Raw genomic sequence first — 19,216 nt, forward strand, 5'->3', positions numbered from 1 at the left:
AGTCATCAGGCATATTACTAGCAGACACCTTTACACCTTGGCTATCTTACCAGTTCTACACATTCTTTTAAATTGTCCAGAATATGATACCAGAATTCCTTATCCTTTTTTGGTTGTAGTTTCTAGAATATAATGCATCATTGTACAAATCAGGCATGTATTCTTGGGCCAAACACCTGGAATGTTTCTGTGTTGTAACATTACATATTGATATGCCTCAATCAAATATGAGGTATGTTGTAAGTTATGTACTGATAATAGTGGGTGGTTTTTAAAGTGGGAGAGTAAGCTTTGAAGTTTTGTTTTGAATATCAAGTAGTGTAAACTCAAGTTTATTCTGTGATAACATAGCTCTCACTCAATAGGCTTTCTTTCTTAAAAGGGAGATAAGTTAGCTAGCCTGATGGGATTGTACCTGGTAGTGGATCATGTTTGTGAACTCCATTTGTCTTGCACGTGAACCTGTGTATATAGTATTTATAGAAGCAGGTAAGCTCAATGCATACTAATGACTTTCTATTGATCTCATGAGAGTTCACACACAAATGACAACAGAAACAAAGCCTACCTTTTTCTGGCAAAGTTCAGTACATCACAAAACAAAGTGTAGTGCCTTTCATATACTGCATAAATATACACATAAATTACAAATAAGAAAAAGTCTAACGAAGATATTCACTAAGCAAAATCTTTTAGCTTTCATTGAAATTAAAATTTAATTCCTTCAAAAGGAATGAGCCATATCTAATATAAATTATGCAGACTAATAAAAAACTGAAATGGTCTTTGCAGTCCCAAAAGATTACTTCCTTTAATAAAAATATTTTTATTAAAATATAATTATATCATTTTCTCCCTTCACTGTCCTCTCTCCAACATTTACCCTGGACCTCTCCTTTTAGCCCTTTGGCATCACATATTGTGTGTGTGTGTGTGTGTGTGTGTGTGTGTGTGTGTGTGTGTGTGCTTGTGTGTGTGCATGTGTACATGCGCATATGTGTTTCTGGGTGTCTGTATGTGTATTTGTTTGTACAATGTATTGGCCATTGAATGATTGACAGTTTGTCTTCTACATATTGTAATTTGTTTCATTTATATTGAAATATAAAGGTGTTGTTTGCCATCATTCTTATATTATAAAGGCACAGACTGGGGCTCAGAGGGGTTAAGCTAATTAGCCCATCAAAGCTCTGATCTTAGATCTGATTTCACTGCTGTGTTTTCCTAATACATTATTTTCTTCTCTCTGGCCAAATGTTCCATGAATTTGATTGGCAAAAAAAGTGACTCAGGTATTTCCTTTTAAAGAAAAGAACACAACACAAGTACAAAGTCACAAAATCAGAAAGTAAAATTCCTATGTCCTTCTTTTATTCTTTCAGATTTATTCTGGAGCCTAATATATAGTATGGGTATAGAAGTCACCTTTCTCCAAAGTGTCACCCACTGCTGTGTCCTATAATGCCTCCCTCTTCCCTCTTTCTCTTTTTTCTTCCTTCCTTCTCACCCTCCCCCTGTGTTTTTGTATGTGTATGTTTGAATGGGGGGGGCAGGGAGGGAGAGAAATTTATTAGAGTACTCTTTCACACTTTTCTTTATTTCCCATAATTCCATATACCCAATTAGGTTGTAACATATATTAATTGAAGTTATAGAATGATAGAAGAACTAAGTGAATGATGGTCTGACAGTATTCCTGGGTGCCTGCTGTAGGAACTGCAGCTCTGGAAGGAAGCACTCTCCACCTGCCAGTGACTTAAGGGTTTTCTCACAACTGTTTTTATTTTTTTTTGTATTGAATTATTCATGAGGGTTCCTCGGAAACAATTTTATATTGCTACAATGGAATTTTTTTTTATATTTGGATTATTCTTAATGGTCTATGTTTTGCTGGGTGGTGGTGGTGCACGCCTTTAATCCCAGCACTTGGGAGGCAGAGGCAGGCAGATTTTTGAGTTCGAGGCTAGCCTGATCTACAGAGTGAGTTCCAGGACATCCAGGGCTACACAGAGAAACCCTGTCTCGAAAAAACAAAACAAGAAAAAAAAATGGTCTGTGTTTCACCACTCAAACCCTCATTTGATTACTTAAACTTTTCAGTAAGAGCTCAAGATTAAACTAGAATAGGGGATGCAATAGGATCGGGAATATGTAAAGTGTGCCTGGATTTCCCTCTAGTAATCCAAAATCCTTGGCTTTTGGCTTCAGATTTCAAAGTTTAGTTATAACATATTTACTTTGTTTGAACTTCTTAAGGTTGCATAAGAACAAAATGAAATATTAGATGCACAGGGATATAATATGTGAGGATGGTTCCTGATACATTCTTATATAATTCGTCAGTAAAAGCTGCTTTTTATGTTTTTCTTTCTGAAGTAGTTTCATATAGTGGCTGCATTTTCCAAAGGCATTGTCTAATCTTGTTCACTAGGCCTAACATTAAATTCTTAAAACTGACTTTATTTTAGACTAAAAGGAGACTGTTCTGAATCCAGTGTGCACAAAAGTTCTTTCCACCTGATTCACAGCATGTCACAGAGTTTTGCCATCTTGGCCTAAATACAGAGCTTTCAGAATATATTTTAGAAAATAGATTGATGAAATATAGTTTTAAAGACCTATATCAATGGAAATGATTTTTAGAGTAACATAGACTTTCCTGATGTCAAGCAAGACAGTGATTTTTACCAAAACATGAAGTCAGAAATTTGGACTTGAGATCTCTATTGATACATTGGTTCTGTCTATTTGCCAATAAGTGTAACCAAGTCCAGACTTGGATTTTCCTTTCCAAAGATGAGATGGAACAAGTTTCATTCCTGTTGTTGTTAATTATCTACAAAGAAGTAAAAGAAATACATAAGCTACAAGAAATCCAGAGTTATCTGGTAAGTATTACAAAGTACTGTGGGAACAGTGACTAACTGCCTAGAGACTTCAGGAAGAAAGAGTAGCATTTAAGCTTGGTACAATACAATGTGTGGGAGTGTACCAGAATTTTCTTAAATGGGAAAGGGCATCCCCAGATAGAAAAGACAACATGTTCACACAAGTGAGGACGTAGGAGAATTCAGCATCCTGGAGACAATGTGAAAATTAGAACAACTCGTTTTGGAAAGGATTTTGGCAGATTCTGTCAAGATCTGTACAAACACGTACATCTTTAACATAGTAAACCCACTTATGGGGTTTTTGTCCTGAGAAACTCAGAGAAGATTTCTTTGTAATAGCAGAAATACAAAATTAAAATTGGCTTATTTTCTGAATTTTACAAAATAGGTGTGAGTATTACAGTACACACTTTTATTGATCAATTCTATTGCCAGTGGGATAATCATGAGTGTTCTAAATCAAGTTTAATACAAATATATGGCATTGTATTAATGTATAAAATATGTTATCATCTTAACTTTTAAAACAAAGCTTTGTTATTTTGACTGTTTTAAAGTGATCTACATCTACATATAGATAAGATGAAAAACTCAAACTGCAAATTAAAGCATCTTGCAACTGTCATAAAACACTTTGTCAAGGTGGTAAAACTCTGACTGATTTAGTTTAACTAATGTAACTTGTTATGGTCCTATTGGTCTCTTACTGAAGTAGTGATTTTTTTGAGTGGATATAAGTTTATAGGTTTCAGAAGTCTAATAGAACCACTGTTAGAAGAGCTAAAGGAACGGATTATATACCAACCACTTTTTTTTTCAATTTTTAAAGAAATCATTTCAGAATCCATCAATGGTATCATTAAAGTAGTGATATTTTAGTAATGGATCTGGATGGTGAAGCACATTGAAAACTGACACAACTGAAGGTGGGCCAGAAGTATATCAAGAGATTAATACACATAGGCAGGTGTGCCTCAGAGTAAGGTACAAAACAAGCTACCTGAGAAACATCAGGAATATGTTTTAAGTATGCAGCTTTTAATCTCATCTTTAAAGTTATAATTTCAAGGCAAAGTCATAAAGTTATGAAGATCAATATAAGGCTACCAACAGTATTTTTAATAACTACTCTAATCCTAAGGCATCTTTAATTGGAATAACCATTGATTGATTTAAAATATTGACCCACATGAACTCAATATATCTGCCTAATAGAAATTTCCCATGAAACATGTATTTATCAGGGTGTCATTTGAAAAGTCCTCTACACCTTGCTTTTCTTTATATTAAGATAGAACCTTGCTTCTAGCACCTTCCCTGTGTGCTTCTACCTACATTCACATACAGGGTTGTAGAATGTCCTGTGGTTTTCTGTAGCTACCCTGTTGTGCTGTTCTTACTGGTTACATTATCAGTGTTATATGGTTCCACTCACTGTACCCTTCATCCCATGGTTTATTAATGTGTCTGAATCATATTTACAGTTTGTGCTCTTTTGTCCTTTTACACTTTCTCTTTTGGTTTTCATTTCCTTATTTTATTTCTCCTATATTTCTGATACACTTAGCCACGGACTATAGCTTTAGTGATTGATGTTTTCCTCAATCAACCCTTAAAAATCCTTGGTCAGTGACTTCTGCTTGGGAACCAGTATTGTTCTATTCCCTGTCTCACTACCTCCTGAAAGGATCAGTTCCTTAATGACTTGCCATTTTTGGTCTTGGGGTTATATCAAAGTAAAATGTGTAAAAGTAAAGAAACATACAGGATGCCAGGTAGTTCAGCAATGTCAAACATGAGGCAGCAAAGGACAGAATGAATGCTAAAGCGACTATGCCCTAAAACATACATTTAGCACTGTTACCCTCTCACCAGAACCTAGAAGCCACCTAGGATGCACTCTGTACAAGATAGCATTGTTTCAGTTTATGAATCACTTTTGTGCATTAAATAGACCAATGATTCCTTTTAATGTGGACTTATTGTCAAACAGCTGGGGAAGTTTTGATACCACAACAATTGGTACTGAGTCTAAAAAGCCATCCTAAGAAAGGCTCTTTGTACAAATGAATTCCTCGGACAGTATAATGTCCCGTCCTGGGAATCTATATGGGTCTGGTTTCTATTTGCAGCAGTAATGTAAGAACCACTGCAGCCAAGATCATATGTATCTCACTACACATCTATCTGAAATGGTCTTGTGTGCACGAATCCTTCTTTTTCTAAAATACAAAGCAGACTGTACTTTCTAAAACCAGTATAGGCAATTATCGTTACTGAATGGCTGTAATCATACACATTTATTTTTTATTCTGCTGTGAAATCCCCCAAACATCTATGTTGTTGGATAGTGTTCCTATTATTTTATTTTTCAATAATCTTTGGCTCATTAGAATTCTGCAATAGAGCTGCAGAGATGCTTTAGTGGGTGAAGGCACTTTCTACCAAGCCTGGCATAATGAGGTCAATCTCTGAAATCTAAATGGTGGAAGGTAAGAACTGACTCCTGATTCCTGCAAGTTGTCTCGGACCACTACATGCATACTGTGGGACACATACATGCACATACACACTACATATACACACAGCACATATACACACACAAACATGATTGAGTGTTTATAAACTCAACAAAAGAGAAATCCAGTTGATAGAGGTTTTCCTGAAGAATGTTGAGTGTTAAAGTCATGGTCATAGGGTTCTTACTTTTCTAACTAACAGTACAGACTTAAGAGTAATCTACTTCAGAAAGTCTCTATGGAAGTTTCCAGATATTCAGGTACTCAGGTTTCTTTACAGTTCTTAAGAAAGTTGAAAAATAACTATTTTAGAGTACTGAAGTTAGATATAATTTGAAAAGAATTTATATTACCTATTTTCAAGACTATAAATATTACTTAATCACTGTAAGCCTCAATTCCTGATTATTTTAGAATAATAGAGTAATTGTTATGGCATCGTGCTATTGTAAAGATTGTGAGGTCAGTCTTTCTTATTTTTTATTTTTGCAATTATAATATAATTACATCATTTTTCCTTCCTTTCCATTCCCTTCATCTAAACCTGCCCATATAATGCTCCTTGCTCTCTGTCAAATTCAAGGCCTCTCTTTTCATTAATTATTATTATTGCATATATAATAATTATACAGCCTCCTCAGTGTGTATTTTTGAGCAAGGCTGACCTTGTATTTTTGGTCCTTAAAAGTCCTAGGGCTGGGGGATGGCTCAGTCAGTAATAATGCCTATTGCCTCTAGCAAGTATGGAAACACTTGGCATGGTAGCTTGTGCCTGCAGCCCCAGAACTGAAAACAAAAAGGAAGAGAGATCATCAGCCAGCCAGTCTAGTCAAAATGCACTCCAGGCTCAGTCAATGAAGTAACCCCATTTCAAAATCGAAGGTGAAAATGATCAAGGAAGACATCCAGTGTCAATCTCTGGCCTCATGCATGTTATGTGCACACCCATACACATGCACATAAACCACACACAGACACACACACACACACACACACACACACACACACACACACACACACAAAACATATTGCCTAGAGAAATAATCAGTATAAAAGTAAAAAATAAAAGGCAAGAATAGAGAGGAAGGAAGCATAAGTCTGTAGAATTTTACTCACTAAGTTGCCCCTAAAGCACACTTATGGGTATGAAGTTAGTAGGTAACTGGTTTAGTGATCATTTATTCCTCAAACAAGCACTGCCTCTGTAAGGGAAGAAAGGAAGCCAAAACTAATGATAAATACCCACAAAGACAGTCTACTGTGATCTTCCCACCATTTCTATTTTCAGGTCTCATAAAAATGAAAAGGTTCCAAAATAATTGCTTCTGTGATCTTGTCTCTCAACTGAAGCTTGCTTCCTGACATATCTTGTTTTTTAAAAGTCATAGATGCATCCCACTTCTCATTCATGATGGTTGTGGTGGCAAATGCCTTTATCCACTGATCCATAGCATGTGTGTGCGTGTTTGTGTGTTTGTGTGTGTTTAAACAATCTTGAAACTTACCAACATTGTTTTTATCCATACTCTGTGATGTTTAAGATCCCACTAGCATATAATTTAAATAAAACTATTCAAATGTTGCATGGCAGTTTGATATGTACAAGAAGGGGCTGAACTATTTGAACTATAGGAGCTGAGGAAGTTATGGAAATCCACCATTTTGTAAAGAATTCTGAAAAGCCTCATTGTCCTGACCTTGCTTTGATACCCACAGGTCTTGGGCCTCTTTTTATACCTGTTATCCTTTTGGCATTCTATTCTCAGCAAAAGAGGGGGTGACAGGAAGACAGAGAGAGGCACCTATATACTTTATTCATACAACTTGTTCCTAAGAGCAAGAGCTCTAATGTGTCTTGAAGCTGCTGTCATTACCAAATTCCTCTGTAACTTAGCCCTACTTTACTGACCATGACCATTCAGGCTGTGCATTGACTGTGACCACTTCAGACTGTAATACCCCATTGTATTAACTATGACCATTTCGGGTTGTAACATCCTGCAGCAGTGACCACAGCCATATCAGGCTGTAACACTCTGTGCATTTACGGTGACCATTTCAGGCTGTAGCACCCTGCTGTAGTGACCATGACCATTTCAGGCTTGACAAAGAATGGGAATTGACATGACTTGAGTGGAGTCAAAACCAGAATGCACCTGAAGCTTGTCTTAGAATTCAGTTTTCTGGAATCTTGTGAGTGGTTGAAAAGATTCAGTGGGGTGTAAGGATAAGAACCGTAGGCAGTTTCTGGGGAGAAGGGGGTGTAAAGAATGGCATTTTGCCCTTTCTATAAGCCATGCTATGGGATGGTTCACAACAGACTTTGCTTGCTTTCTTGTTCCCCTTTCTGCCTTCAAAGATTGCTCATGTAGCCTAAGAATTTGGGGGGTATATGAGAAAGGACCATACACCCTTCATATAATCTCACAAGCACTCCTATGCTGCACCTGGCCACGTGTTTCAAGATGCAAATACCATGGGGAGACATAGAATGGAAGCAATTGGTATTTGTATTGTAAATCTCAACGAGACTAATTTTCCCTTTACTTTAACACAAAGAAAATCTATGAAGAATAGATTCTTAGACCCAAAGGTAGCATCTGAGCAAGCCTGTGCTAACACCTTAAACACATTTTCCTACTGACTTCCAGGTCGCTGTACTTTGAATTCTCCTTTTGCCTCTTATTCTTACTCATGGTTGCCTTCCTTCCGTAACTAGCCTAGTCCAAACTCTCTTTATCTAGATTTGTTTCCTTTCATCTTGACAATGTAAGTCACAGTATGCAATGTTAAAAAATGTTGGAAAAAGATTAGAAATACTTAGTGTTTAGAACATGTCATTTGCATCATGGTACTATTGCTATTTAGAGCCAGATAACTCTTCTATGGAAGCTCTGTGTACTACTAATCACTAGATTGCAACACCTCTAATTGTATTGATCAGAAAATGACCCTTTACCTCTTGAGTATCCATTTTGGAGGTAGGGTGATAGGTGGAAAACAGAAATACTACCATAAATTTAGAATAATTTAAGATAAAAATAATCCCTAAAAAGTCATCAGCTTTTGGCTTACTTTAGCCAATTCATTTGTTTTTGATTTCATGTCTCTTAAAGTTATAGGACTTTAGGCAGAAACAAAGAATGAAGATTAATACTAACATATTTAAGTTCTAGATTTTGGATAAAATAGGCTTATGCCAGGTGAAAAATATAATAAAAGTAATTTTATGTTGTCTTTGTCCTCGTATCATTATTGTCTTTTTCAAAATTGAATTTTACCTTACCTTTCAAGCAGTAGTGATATCTTAAATTGCAAGTCAAGGTTATCTTTGCTTCTTCTTGCTAGTGTCATCAAGCTAGAAACTAAGATTAAAATGGTTAACTTAATGTTCTTGGCAAACACACAAAATACTTATATTACATCCTTTAGCGTTTGTATCTAGGACAATCAGAGATGCTTTATGTTAACTGTCAGTACATTTCATAGGTATTAATCCATGTAAGGTTTATACCTGGAGACAAAAGGTTAGAGTTGAAGTGGGCTGTAGAACTCTTTAGACTGTCAGAGCCTGTATCTAACAGATTCCTCCCTTTGCATGCCTACCTCTTTCCTTTGCATAAAATAAGAATCCACCTTACTCCCCAATCTCTCTCCTTTTCTATCAATATTTTCTCTCAAAATATCTACAGGTCATGTTTCTCAAAACCTAAGTGAACACAGGTGTCATTATTTTATTTAGTTCATTGTCTTTAAATTACAAAATAAATAATATATACAGTTGATGAGAACACGCAGAATAGAACCTGATGACACTATATATCATTTCTCTATTTTATTCAGTCTCCTTTCTGAGATAAACCTCTATTATCTGATGTCTTATGTCTTTGTGAAAATATGCCTATATACCATTTGTGTGTGTGAGAGTACATGTGTGTGGGAGGTGTGTGTGTGTGTGCATAGACTTTACTGTTTACATTTTGAACCTTCTATTTCAAATGGCAATATATCTTAAGAATATATTCATCTAGCCATAAATGAATTTATAAAATTGTGTTTTACATATTTGCAGAGTAGAATTTCTCTTGTGATTCTACAGTATCCCTATGGGTTCATCCTGAGTGAGTAATTTAGGTTTCTGGTTTTAGCTAAAACAATACTATGCTGTAGGATGCAGGAGGGATGCTGGAGTCTAATGGTAATTATTTTCTTTCTATGAGAAGTGCTCCAAGTTTTCACCTTTAGTTTTGAAAGAATAAAATCTCATTGTCTGGGTCCATGTTGTTATTAAGCAAATAGGTCAAATATATGTATCATGTGCAAGACAACATTTTTTAAAGATGCTAAAAAATTGCTTCTTTCTGTCATAGCTGATGCTAAATAAAGGAAAGAGGGAAAAGACACTTGGAGAATGTATCACAGGTTTCCATATTTTAAGAGTGTCTTTAAAACAAATAGTAGTCGAAGAAGAATGGGAGATTTTAGTAATCTCAAGCTCAGTCACCATTCACTTGTTACAGTTTTTCTATTAGTATTTATTCTCAGTTCACTTTTTCTATGTAGTGTCGGCTGACTTGGAAAGAGATTTGAAGCGCAAGAATATCATCATAGCTGGGCCATAAAAAAATAATTGTAAAAGTGTCTGGGGTATTTTCTTACCTAATTCCCTGAAGATATTTTAATATTTCATTTGTTCTTTTGTTTCTTAAATCTTCATGGTACTGTCATTTGAAAAATAACATGGTCTCTGCTCTTAGCCCACTGTCAGAATGTACAAGTAGTTACTTTGATGCAGTGTTCCCATTTCTGCATGGTAGCAGATGCATTCGGCACAGATTTCCACATGCTATTCCAGGTGTGCAGGCTTTATTTACCGAAGAATTATTTTAAACTTCAGAACGAAAGCAAATAATAATAACAATACAGAGTTCCATTTGATTGCTGGTGAACATGCTTGTTCTTTAGAATTTGGGAAGCAAGATGTGTGCTGCCTGGTTGTTTATGTTTATTTTTAATGATCTGTCAAACGGCAGATTAACCAATACTTTGTCTTTAAAATAGAAGGCTTCTAATTGGCAAAAAGCAAAATGTATTTCTTGATGTTGCATAATTGCTCTCACAAAAATCACCTCATAAAAGCAGTCATAATAAACATAACATTGTGGGGGGGGTAACATTCATTGCCTTGGAAATAAATTTATAATTATAATCATAAAACTTGGGGAGATTCTAATTTAAAGAGTACTGGATAATAGTTGCAATTTTAGGCTTCTAATTTAGTATTAGACAAAAACAAGATAATGATCTAAAGGATATAATATAGGAGTTAGGGAATGAGCTGTTGACAGGAATAGTTTCTCTTCTAACTGGTGATCATATAGATTGAAAAGAATTATAGCGAAAAAGCTCCTGCCCTTGTGAGTGGATGGGTTAAAGGCAGCCTGCACCCCTTGAGTCCGGAAGCAAATTCAACAGCAGTGACTGCCTGGACTTTTTGAGCCGAGCGCGGGCTGGGCTGTGTACCAACAGCCTCGTCAACTGCAGACGGAACTGCAGCATCCCTTCCTGCAGTAGCGCGCCATCCATTGGCTCCTCTGGACACGTGACTGATAGAGGCTTTTCTGTGTCTTTTCTCGCCCATCTGTGTGCAGGGCACTGATAGGCCAGGCTGATGCGCAGGCAATTTATCATCTTGATCTCCCACTGAGTCAGGGAGCTCTCCTGTCACCAGTATTGATTTCAGAGGATGGACTAAATTTCCTAGGATTTCCATTAAGAATTAAGAAAAAAGCTCTAAGCACGCAGGGTAGCCAGACAGACATGGATATGAGATGGCACTGTGAAAACTCGCAGGTAGCTTCTTCTCTCACAGCCGCTAAGCACAGCTTAGTTCTGCAGCATGCAGGGTTTAAGAAACGAGAAGCTTAAAAGCAATAAGAATGAAAATACTAACAGACTCATTCGGATGAACTGATTTTAAGATTTATATGAAAATATTCTTTCTGGAGATTGCATGTCAAATTTATGCACGCTGTATATGAACTGTAGAGAGATTTTAAATTTGGAGATGTCCTTAAACCCTGAGCATGGTTGCTTTTAGTTTTGTCTGCTGCTTTTCTGTGAGCTTCAGAGTTTTTTTGTTTGTTTGGTTTTGGTGTTTGGTTTTTTTTGTTTGTTATTTTTTCTAGCATGCTTGTGGCAAAAACAACCAAAACGTGTGTGTGTGTGTGTGTGTGTGTGTGTGTGTGTGTGTGTGTGAGTTAACTTGTGTCAAGTAACAGCATGAATAAATGCTGCTTTCAATACTTACCAGACTGCTTTATTACTGTTAATGATTTGGTAAAAATGTTGCTTAAGTATTCTTGTATGCTGGTCGTGCATGCTTTTGCGGCACAATGAGATTTTTATTGAGAATTCACAAGGTGTTGTGTCGGAATTGTACTCATGTTGGGTAACAGAAAATGTATTAGTGATCAGTGTTTAAAATTAATTATATATGTATTTCCTGATGATAGGCTTTGAGTAACATTTATATCACTTCTGTTTATTGAAATATGTGTGTGTGTGTTAGATAATGGAAGTGTTGATATTTTACTAACTTTGATTATTTCAAATATAGCAAAATTTCAATCTCTAAGAATGCTTCCTAAATGAGAGAAATAAATAGTTTTTAAAATTATTTAGTGACAAGCTTCTAAAACTTGCTGTTTATGTATACAAGAGGGTTTGTGTATCTGTGTGTGTGTGTGTGTGTGTGTGTGTGTGTGTGCACGTGTGTGTGCATGTGTGTGGGGAGTGGGTGGGTGTATGAGTGTTTGTATGTGTGTATGTGTGTGTGTTGGGGTGTGTGTGTGGTGTGCGTATGGGGAGGAGGTAAATGCCCTGAGGAATTATTTGATATTCTTCTAGCTAGTCCTTATTCTTGTAAGCAGCAAAAATGCCTTGGCATTCAAGCATTCCCTAGACCCATGGGAATCAAAGCTAGCAGAAGTACAAGATGTCCAGATGGGATTGGCACTCTTGGTGGGGAGTGGAGACAATGGGTGGGGGTGGAGCAGATGGAAGACAGAAGGACTGCATATTAGAGAAAGGCTGGGGGTGGGGTGGGAAGAATACTGTTTGCTTCCTAGAGAAGAAAGCCCAGTCTCTCTTTTCATGGGAGCTTCTGATTACAGCTTCTTTTCATCATGAGACAGGACATCATTTCAGTGGTGACAGCTATTTTAAATTCAGTAGCCTCTGCAGCTTAGATTAGGGGAGAAAATTCATGAATACAAGTTGCTTTATCAGATTATAAACCGATCCTTGCTTGCGTGATTTTTGTGATCTTTGTGTCGTTACTGTGTTAAGAAAAAATAGGGGGAAAGTTAAAATCAAGTTTTTACATTTTGAGCTGGTGGTATCCTAAAGGAAATGTGGACAATATTATTAAACTTTTATCTCAGACCTTTGGTAAAACATCCATAGTGTTACCAAAATATTGTCTACTAAGAGTTAGTACTGAAAATATTGACAGCCTCTAATAACTAACCACCGTTGCTTATTTCTAGCGTTTACATAGATCACATATCTAGAACAACGTCTGAATAGTTTATTTGGATCATTGTTGTTTATGACACAGCCTGAGGGTTTTAATTACCAGTTCAAATTCTGAATTGAAATAAATCTCTTAGCATCCTCCATCCAGCTTTCTGTCACAGCTCTTCCCAAAAGTGTCACAGGACTAGAGCAGAATGAAAATCAACTTATTATTATTAACAAATCATTATTACAATTTGAGAAATCTCTGATTTTAATTATAGTTATTTTTCTTGAATCCAAGTAAAATCCCTAATCTTAAATTCAAATAAGTTTCATTAAAATCCTGTACTAAAAACACAAACTAAAATATTTAAAAACACATCATTTTGTCCATAGGTCCTTCACAGCCTGCTGGCTTATGGTTTAGGTGGAACACCTTGCAAATAAGATTCCTATTTTCCAGGAAGTCTAAGCATGTTTCAAGTGTCTTTGGATTTACTTTTGGAACCTTGGCTTTAACAAAGAACCATTAAATAAGCCACATAAGGACACTTTAGCCTTGGTATCTTGAACTGTGTTGAAGATAATGTACTTAGGTCAATTGTAGTATTGTTTTTCAGAAGCTGAATAAGAAAGCTGATTTTTTTATCATGTCTTACTTTATTTCCTTTATATCCTATGCTTAGAAATTAGTGCTCTTCATTTGGCATGTTCTGTCTAACATTCCTAGAAGGGAATAAAAGTCTGTTTGTAGAAAGTAGGACAAAGATTTCTATTTTGTCAGCCTGACTGCTGCTCAGTGACCCAGTGATAAAAGGTGAAATTTCTATTGAGTTTACAATCAAAATTATTCAAAAGGCTATAAGCAAACAGGGAGTCAAATTTTAATTTGTACCAAATATATTGGTATAAACAAATTTCCAAGCACTTGAAAGGAAATGGAAGGACTGGAAGTTTGAGGTTTACCTAGGTTTCACAGTTTCAAGAACAGTGAGGGATGCAGAGTAAGACCCTCTCTTAAAGTCAACCAATGAAGTAACTAATATTTAATTAGTTAAAAACCCAAAGCTTTAAAATCATATTTGGTAACTAATTCCAATTGCATTTGGATTTATATTCCAAGTAAATTTCTTATTGAGACGTTAACCAGGGAAATGCATACATATTATAAATTCTTAGTGGCAAAGCATTAGATACCAAAGATATCTGAGGCAGGGATGGTGATTTCTACTGTCTATGTTCATTCCATATGCCCATTTAATTTATAATATGAGCTCATCCCACAGCATCTTCTCACATGTACAAACTGCAATGTAATTAGTTAACTCTCTGACAGTTGCTGACTTTGTGGAAAGAGTACTCATAACTAGTTTTCAAGTTAGAAACAGAACCATGTAGCCAAAGACTGTAGGCCTTTGTCTGTGCAAATGGTTAAAGATTTTTGAGAAATAGGTGTATGTTCCACCATTTAGCAAATGATTCATTTGAAACAACATCTTCTGGTTTAGATTTATTTTATCTTATATATGTATATGTTTTGCCTATATGTATACATACATAACACATGCCTGTCTGGTGCCCATGGAGGGATAGATTCCTGGAACTAGAGTTGCAGATAATTGTGAGCCAGCATGTGGGTTCTGGGAATTGAGTCCTGGTCCTCTGCAAGAGCAATGGGTACTCTAAACTGCTGAACCATTTCTCCAGCCCAGAAATAATATTCTGTGTTATCCAAAAGAGTATTTGTTTCCATACCACCTTGAAAACACCCAGTATCATCCAAATCCATGTTCTTAGCTTTGATGTTATTTGCATTGGCACAATCCATAGGTGAACAGGGTGTTGACTGCTTAACTATAACCAGACCAAGTGACATATATTTATTATCCTGTCTTCTCTCTCACATCCCTCCATTCCTTGCTTGTAGTGTTTATTTCTCTGGGGCTTTATCATTGATTCATGGGCTCAAATGATTTTTGATCAGAAAGATTGTGTGTTACTTACCCCAAAACTCAAAACTATCAATTTCAGACAGCACAGTGGGTGTTAATTTAGCAATGTTCCTTGAAAGTATAGTCTTTTTTAACCTTTGAATTTCTTTGATCTCTAGTAAACTCAACCTTCCTAGATCTGCCTTTACTACATTTCCGCATGTTGTGCTGAGCCCCAACCATAAAATTATTTTATTACTACTTTCTTTCTTTCTTTCTTTCTTTTTTTTTTTTTTTTGGTTTTTCAAGACAGGGTTTTTTGAGACATTATTACTACTTTCTAACTAGAATTTTACTACTATTATGAATCATAATGTAAGGATTTGATATACATGATATATGTTGTGTGTGTTTGTGTATGTGTTTAAGGTTCATTCAACTACTCAAGTGGTTACAACCTATAGGTTGAGAACCACTGCCCTAAACAATTCATTGCACTGTCTGTTGTCCTGTTTACTTTTATGTACCAGCTTATATTTGATTCCTTGAAGGCCTCTCTTCTTCTGTGGTCACTCTGACAGGCAGGATGCAGCTAGGCTAAATCACTCTAGAAAAAACCTCCTCTGGAGCAGACGAACAACTAACTTCTGCTATTTAAAATAATTGGAGAAAATGACAAATGATTAATAGATCCATGGATATCTCGGGTTCCTTTACCAGATTAAGTGCAGAATGAGTCCAAACAAGTGGCCACTGTGGAGAGAAGGAAGACTCTATGACATATACCCTACCACACTCTATGACATATTCCTACCTCTGTGATATAATGATGAGATTATTACTGCACATTTCCACTTGCTTCTCCTCTATTCTGTTTCATCTGAAGTTATGTGTTTAGACAAGAGTAACTCTTATTGAACTCCATCTCAAAATTAAACAATTTTTTTAATTCCAACATCATTTTTGATCTTCAGATAAAGCAGAAATTTTAATAGCAAAAAGCCTCAAATACTTTCTTAATATTTCTCCAAAACCATAATGTAATTTTTTCAATAAAAACTTTATTTCAAATATTCTTAGTTTAAATTATAAAAAAGTGTGACAGTGGTGGGAGTATTGAATAATATTTTAGAAAAGCAAGAGAGTTCAGCTTCCCAAAGTTGTCAGTCCTGATATCAGATTCCCTTCTCTCTGTTATTATTGCCTTTTCAAAGACATTATGTTTTCTCTATGTATAAGAATGTTATATATGTTGATATAAGTTTATATCACAAATTGGGCAGTAAATCTGTGGATTGGATGGAGGTTTACAAGTATGGGGAACACTTTTGCTTGGTTAACTTCTTCACACCCTTTCACCCTGTAAATCCTCCTAGAGTATAGCCAAAGAAAAAATACTAAGGCTGCAGATACAGGTTAGTGGTACATCATTTGCCACACATGCCTAAAAGTCTTAGTTTGATTCCTAGCACTGGGAGAAAAGGCAGCCTGCCTTGTAGTCAATCACTGGAAGAATTATTAAAAGTATACAGTACATGTACATATAGATTATACATATATGACCATATATATAATAAAGTATGTATTCTGTTACAGTGACTTTTATTATGCAGTAAAACTCATTTATTGTCAGCTCGAAATTTTGCTAGAATTTTTTTTAATTTGTACTTGCAGTTGCAAATAATTGCTTTAAAACTCAAACCTCATTCTTCCATGTGTGAACTAGCTATATATGCAAGCACATGTGTTTTTACATTTACACTATATGGTAGTGTTTCCACTTAAACACACAGCTTCTTCCAGTAGTACAAGATTTGACTGGACTACCTTTCCATTGGGTTTGTGGTGATAACACAATTATCTTCAGAGTCCCATGTAGTTTTTTGAGATTTGTGTCTATATAAAGCATTGTTAATGTATAGTCACTAAAAGCTAGGTCCAAAGGATATATGTAACAAATCAGAAGCTTTGTCAGGGAATTAGTATACAGTTCTAGGAACTGTCGTACCATTACTACAAGATTATAGCTAGTTACATCAGAAATTGCTAAGTTCTTATCACTGTGGTTTTTATGCATTTGCTAGTTGTGATATGTAAATGTGCCTACTGGTTGAGTGATCTCTACAAAAACCTTGTAGACATCATCACTGACTAGCCAGAAAGTAAGGTACTTTATATCTTGCAAGTTCACTTACCAATCAGGATAAATACTCACACACAAGGAAAGTACTGGTGGTTGAACTGCCTTCTTTTGAAAGTATTACCTAATGGGCACATGTCTTCTGGTTGTCTGTCAGTGCCTTTTTTTTATAGAAAGAGTTCAGTACAGGTTATGAGAAACAAGATGATGTTATCCACATAAAAACCACAGTGATAAGAATTTAGTAATTGCTGATGTAGTCTAGCTATAATCTTGTAGTAAAGGTAAGACAGTTCCTAGAGCTGTATAGTTATTCTCTGACCAAGATTATATATATTATATATTATATATATTATATTATATTATATTATATTATATTACTGGCTTGTTCCCATAGCTTACTCTGCCTGCTTCCTTCTGCAATTCAGGACCACCTGCCCACAGTGGCATAGGCCTCCCTCCCATAGGGCCAGTTTGATGAAAGGGTTTTTCATCAAACTGAGCATCTCTTTCACAGATGACAGTAGCTTGGGTCAAGTTTTCAGAAACTAACTAATTTACTTTAAATAAAAGTCCCTGGGTTCAGTAACAAAATACATATTGACTTGAGCTTCTCTCCCTCTATATAACAAGTTTATAAATGTTGTACCTAGTCTTGCACTTTGTAGGAAGAGATAGGACTGAATATGTGGAGGTTTAGTGTGATGAGACTGAAAAAACTAGGCACTTGATTGACATAGGACTCTAAAATGCAAAGATATTTTGAAAATATGCCATTCAAACAAGAATAATCTGTTTTATGCCTATAAATATAAAACTCACAGATTTATATTTAAATGGTTGCAGATGTTCCACTTCCTTGCCCTTTGAATGTATCTGAGCCTTTAAAAAATCTCATGCAAAATACCGCAACGGATGAGCATCCTGGCACACTCCTTTAATCCCAACAGTCAGGAGGAAGATGGATTTTTAAGTACAAGGCCAGCCTGAGCTACATAGAAAGTTCTAGGTCAACTAGGGCTACACAGAGAGACACTGTCTATAAATAATAAGTAAATGAAATAATAAAAACTCCACAGTTGACCAAATTGCATGTAGTGGGGCCGTGAAAGGATGGCTTGGTTTTTTGGTAGAGCACTGGCTGGAGATAGCTGGAGACCCAACAGGTGTCCATGCCTGCGAGGGATAGCATCTCTTTCGCTGTGCTCCCAGACTCCAGGTTCCTAACTCAGTCTAAGATCTCTATTTGATCTGTGCCATTCAGTCAGGTAGGGCAAAGCCCCTACCAGCCCCTCCACAGGTAGAGGGTGTGACTACAGGTCTCAGGGCCTTGAGAGATTTCCATATTAATGAGATACCTAAAGACCAGAGGGCATAGCCAATAAAGTATGCTTTCCCAGACCCTCCTCCCCAGTCCTGGGTTTGCAGAGGGGCAGGGGTGCATCCAGATCCATTTACCGTCTGCCATGAAAATAAAGCTTATGGAACCATGGGTTTTCTCGTGTCTTTTGGGGCCACCATGGGGAACCATGGAGAAGGTCTCACCTACCAAGCTGTATCTAATCTCCTGTAAAGGACTTCTCTGCGTTCCAGCCATGAGACTGCGTATTAAACCAAGCTAGCCGCCCCTGCCAAGCAAGTGCTGGTAACTGAGTCTCTTCCTGCAGAGTGTAGTAGGAGCTTCTCGCTCCCTCATCCTTCTCGGCTTCCGGCCAGCCTGCAGTCCCCAGTCTCTGCTCATCTGCAGCCCCCCAGTGATATCTGGGGACCAAGAATAGAGACCACCTGCCTCCCGGTCCACTGAAGAGACCTGTGGCTCCTTGGGACTGACTGAGTTCTCTCCTCGCCTGGGGACACCCTAGCCCCTTCTCACAGCCCAGCATCTGCAAGGAGATGTGTGGAGGGAACTCAGTCAAAATTTCCCACTTACTTGCTTCTCTGATCCATGGCAGACATGCAGAAACCACACCACCACCCAATAGGAACCCACGCCCACGCCCACATGCTGGCTAATCGTCCCTGTAGCATGTAATATCTAGAAGTTAATTTAATCAATGTATTTCCTTTACCTCTTTATCATAAAAACACATATGGTAACTAGACTAACTTTAGATTATAAAAAGTGTTCTAAATTCATTAAACACAATTCTCCCTACGTTCATCTTTCACGAGTTAACATCTAATATAACCCCTCACACCTGCCAGCCCTGCTTT

At 36.6% G+C, this 19,216-nt stretch overlaps 1 protein-coding gene across 43 annotated transcripts in view; it reads left to right on the plus strand.

Annotated features, from left to right (window-relative positions):
• The window catches only part of Nrxn1 (neurexin 1), a 1,065,384-nt gene that overhangs the window by 998,599 nt on the left and 47,569 nt on the right, over positions 1 to 19,216 (plus strand). For 2 of the 43 annotated variants that reach the window (XM_034513979.2, XM_034513980.2), the window contains exon 1: positions 11,061 to 11,263. The exons of the other annotated variants lie outside the window; for them this stretch is intronic. In XM_034513979.2, the coding sequence (XP_034369870.1) occupies positions 11,231 to 11,263 (33 nt within the window). In that variant the 5' untranslated portion in view covers positions 11,061 to 11,230. Of the gene's footprint in view, positions 1 to 11,060; positions 11,264 to 19,216 lie in introns of those variants that run through there. 43 annotated transcript variants of the gene reach the window in all.

The sequence above is a fragment of the Arvicanthis niloticus genome, chromosome 11 (assembly GCF_011762505.2).
Source record: "Arvicanthis niloticus isolate mArvNil1 chromosome 11, mArvNil1.pat.X, whole genome shotgun sequence".
In the NCBI taxonomy this organism is placed as follows: domain Eukaryota; kingdom Metazoa; phylum Chordata; class Mammalia; order Rodentia; family Muridae; genus Arvicanthis; species Arvicanthis niloticus.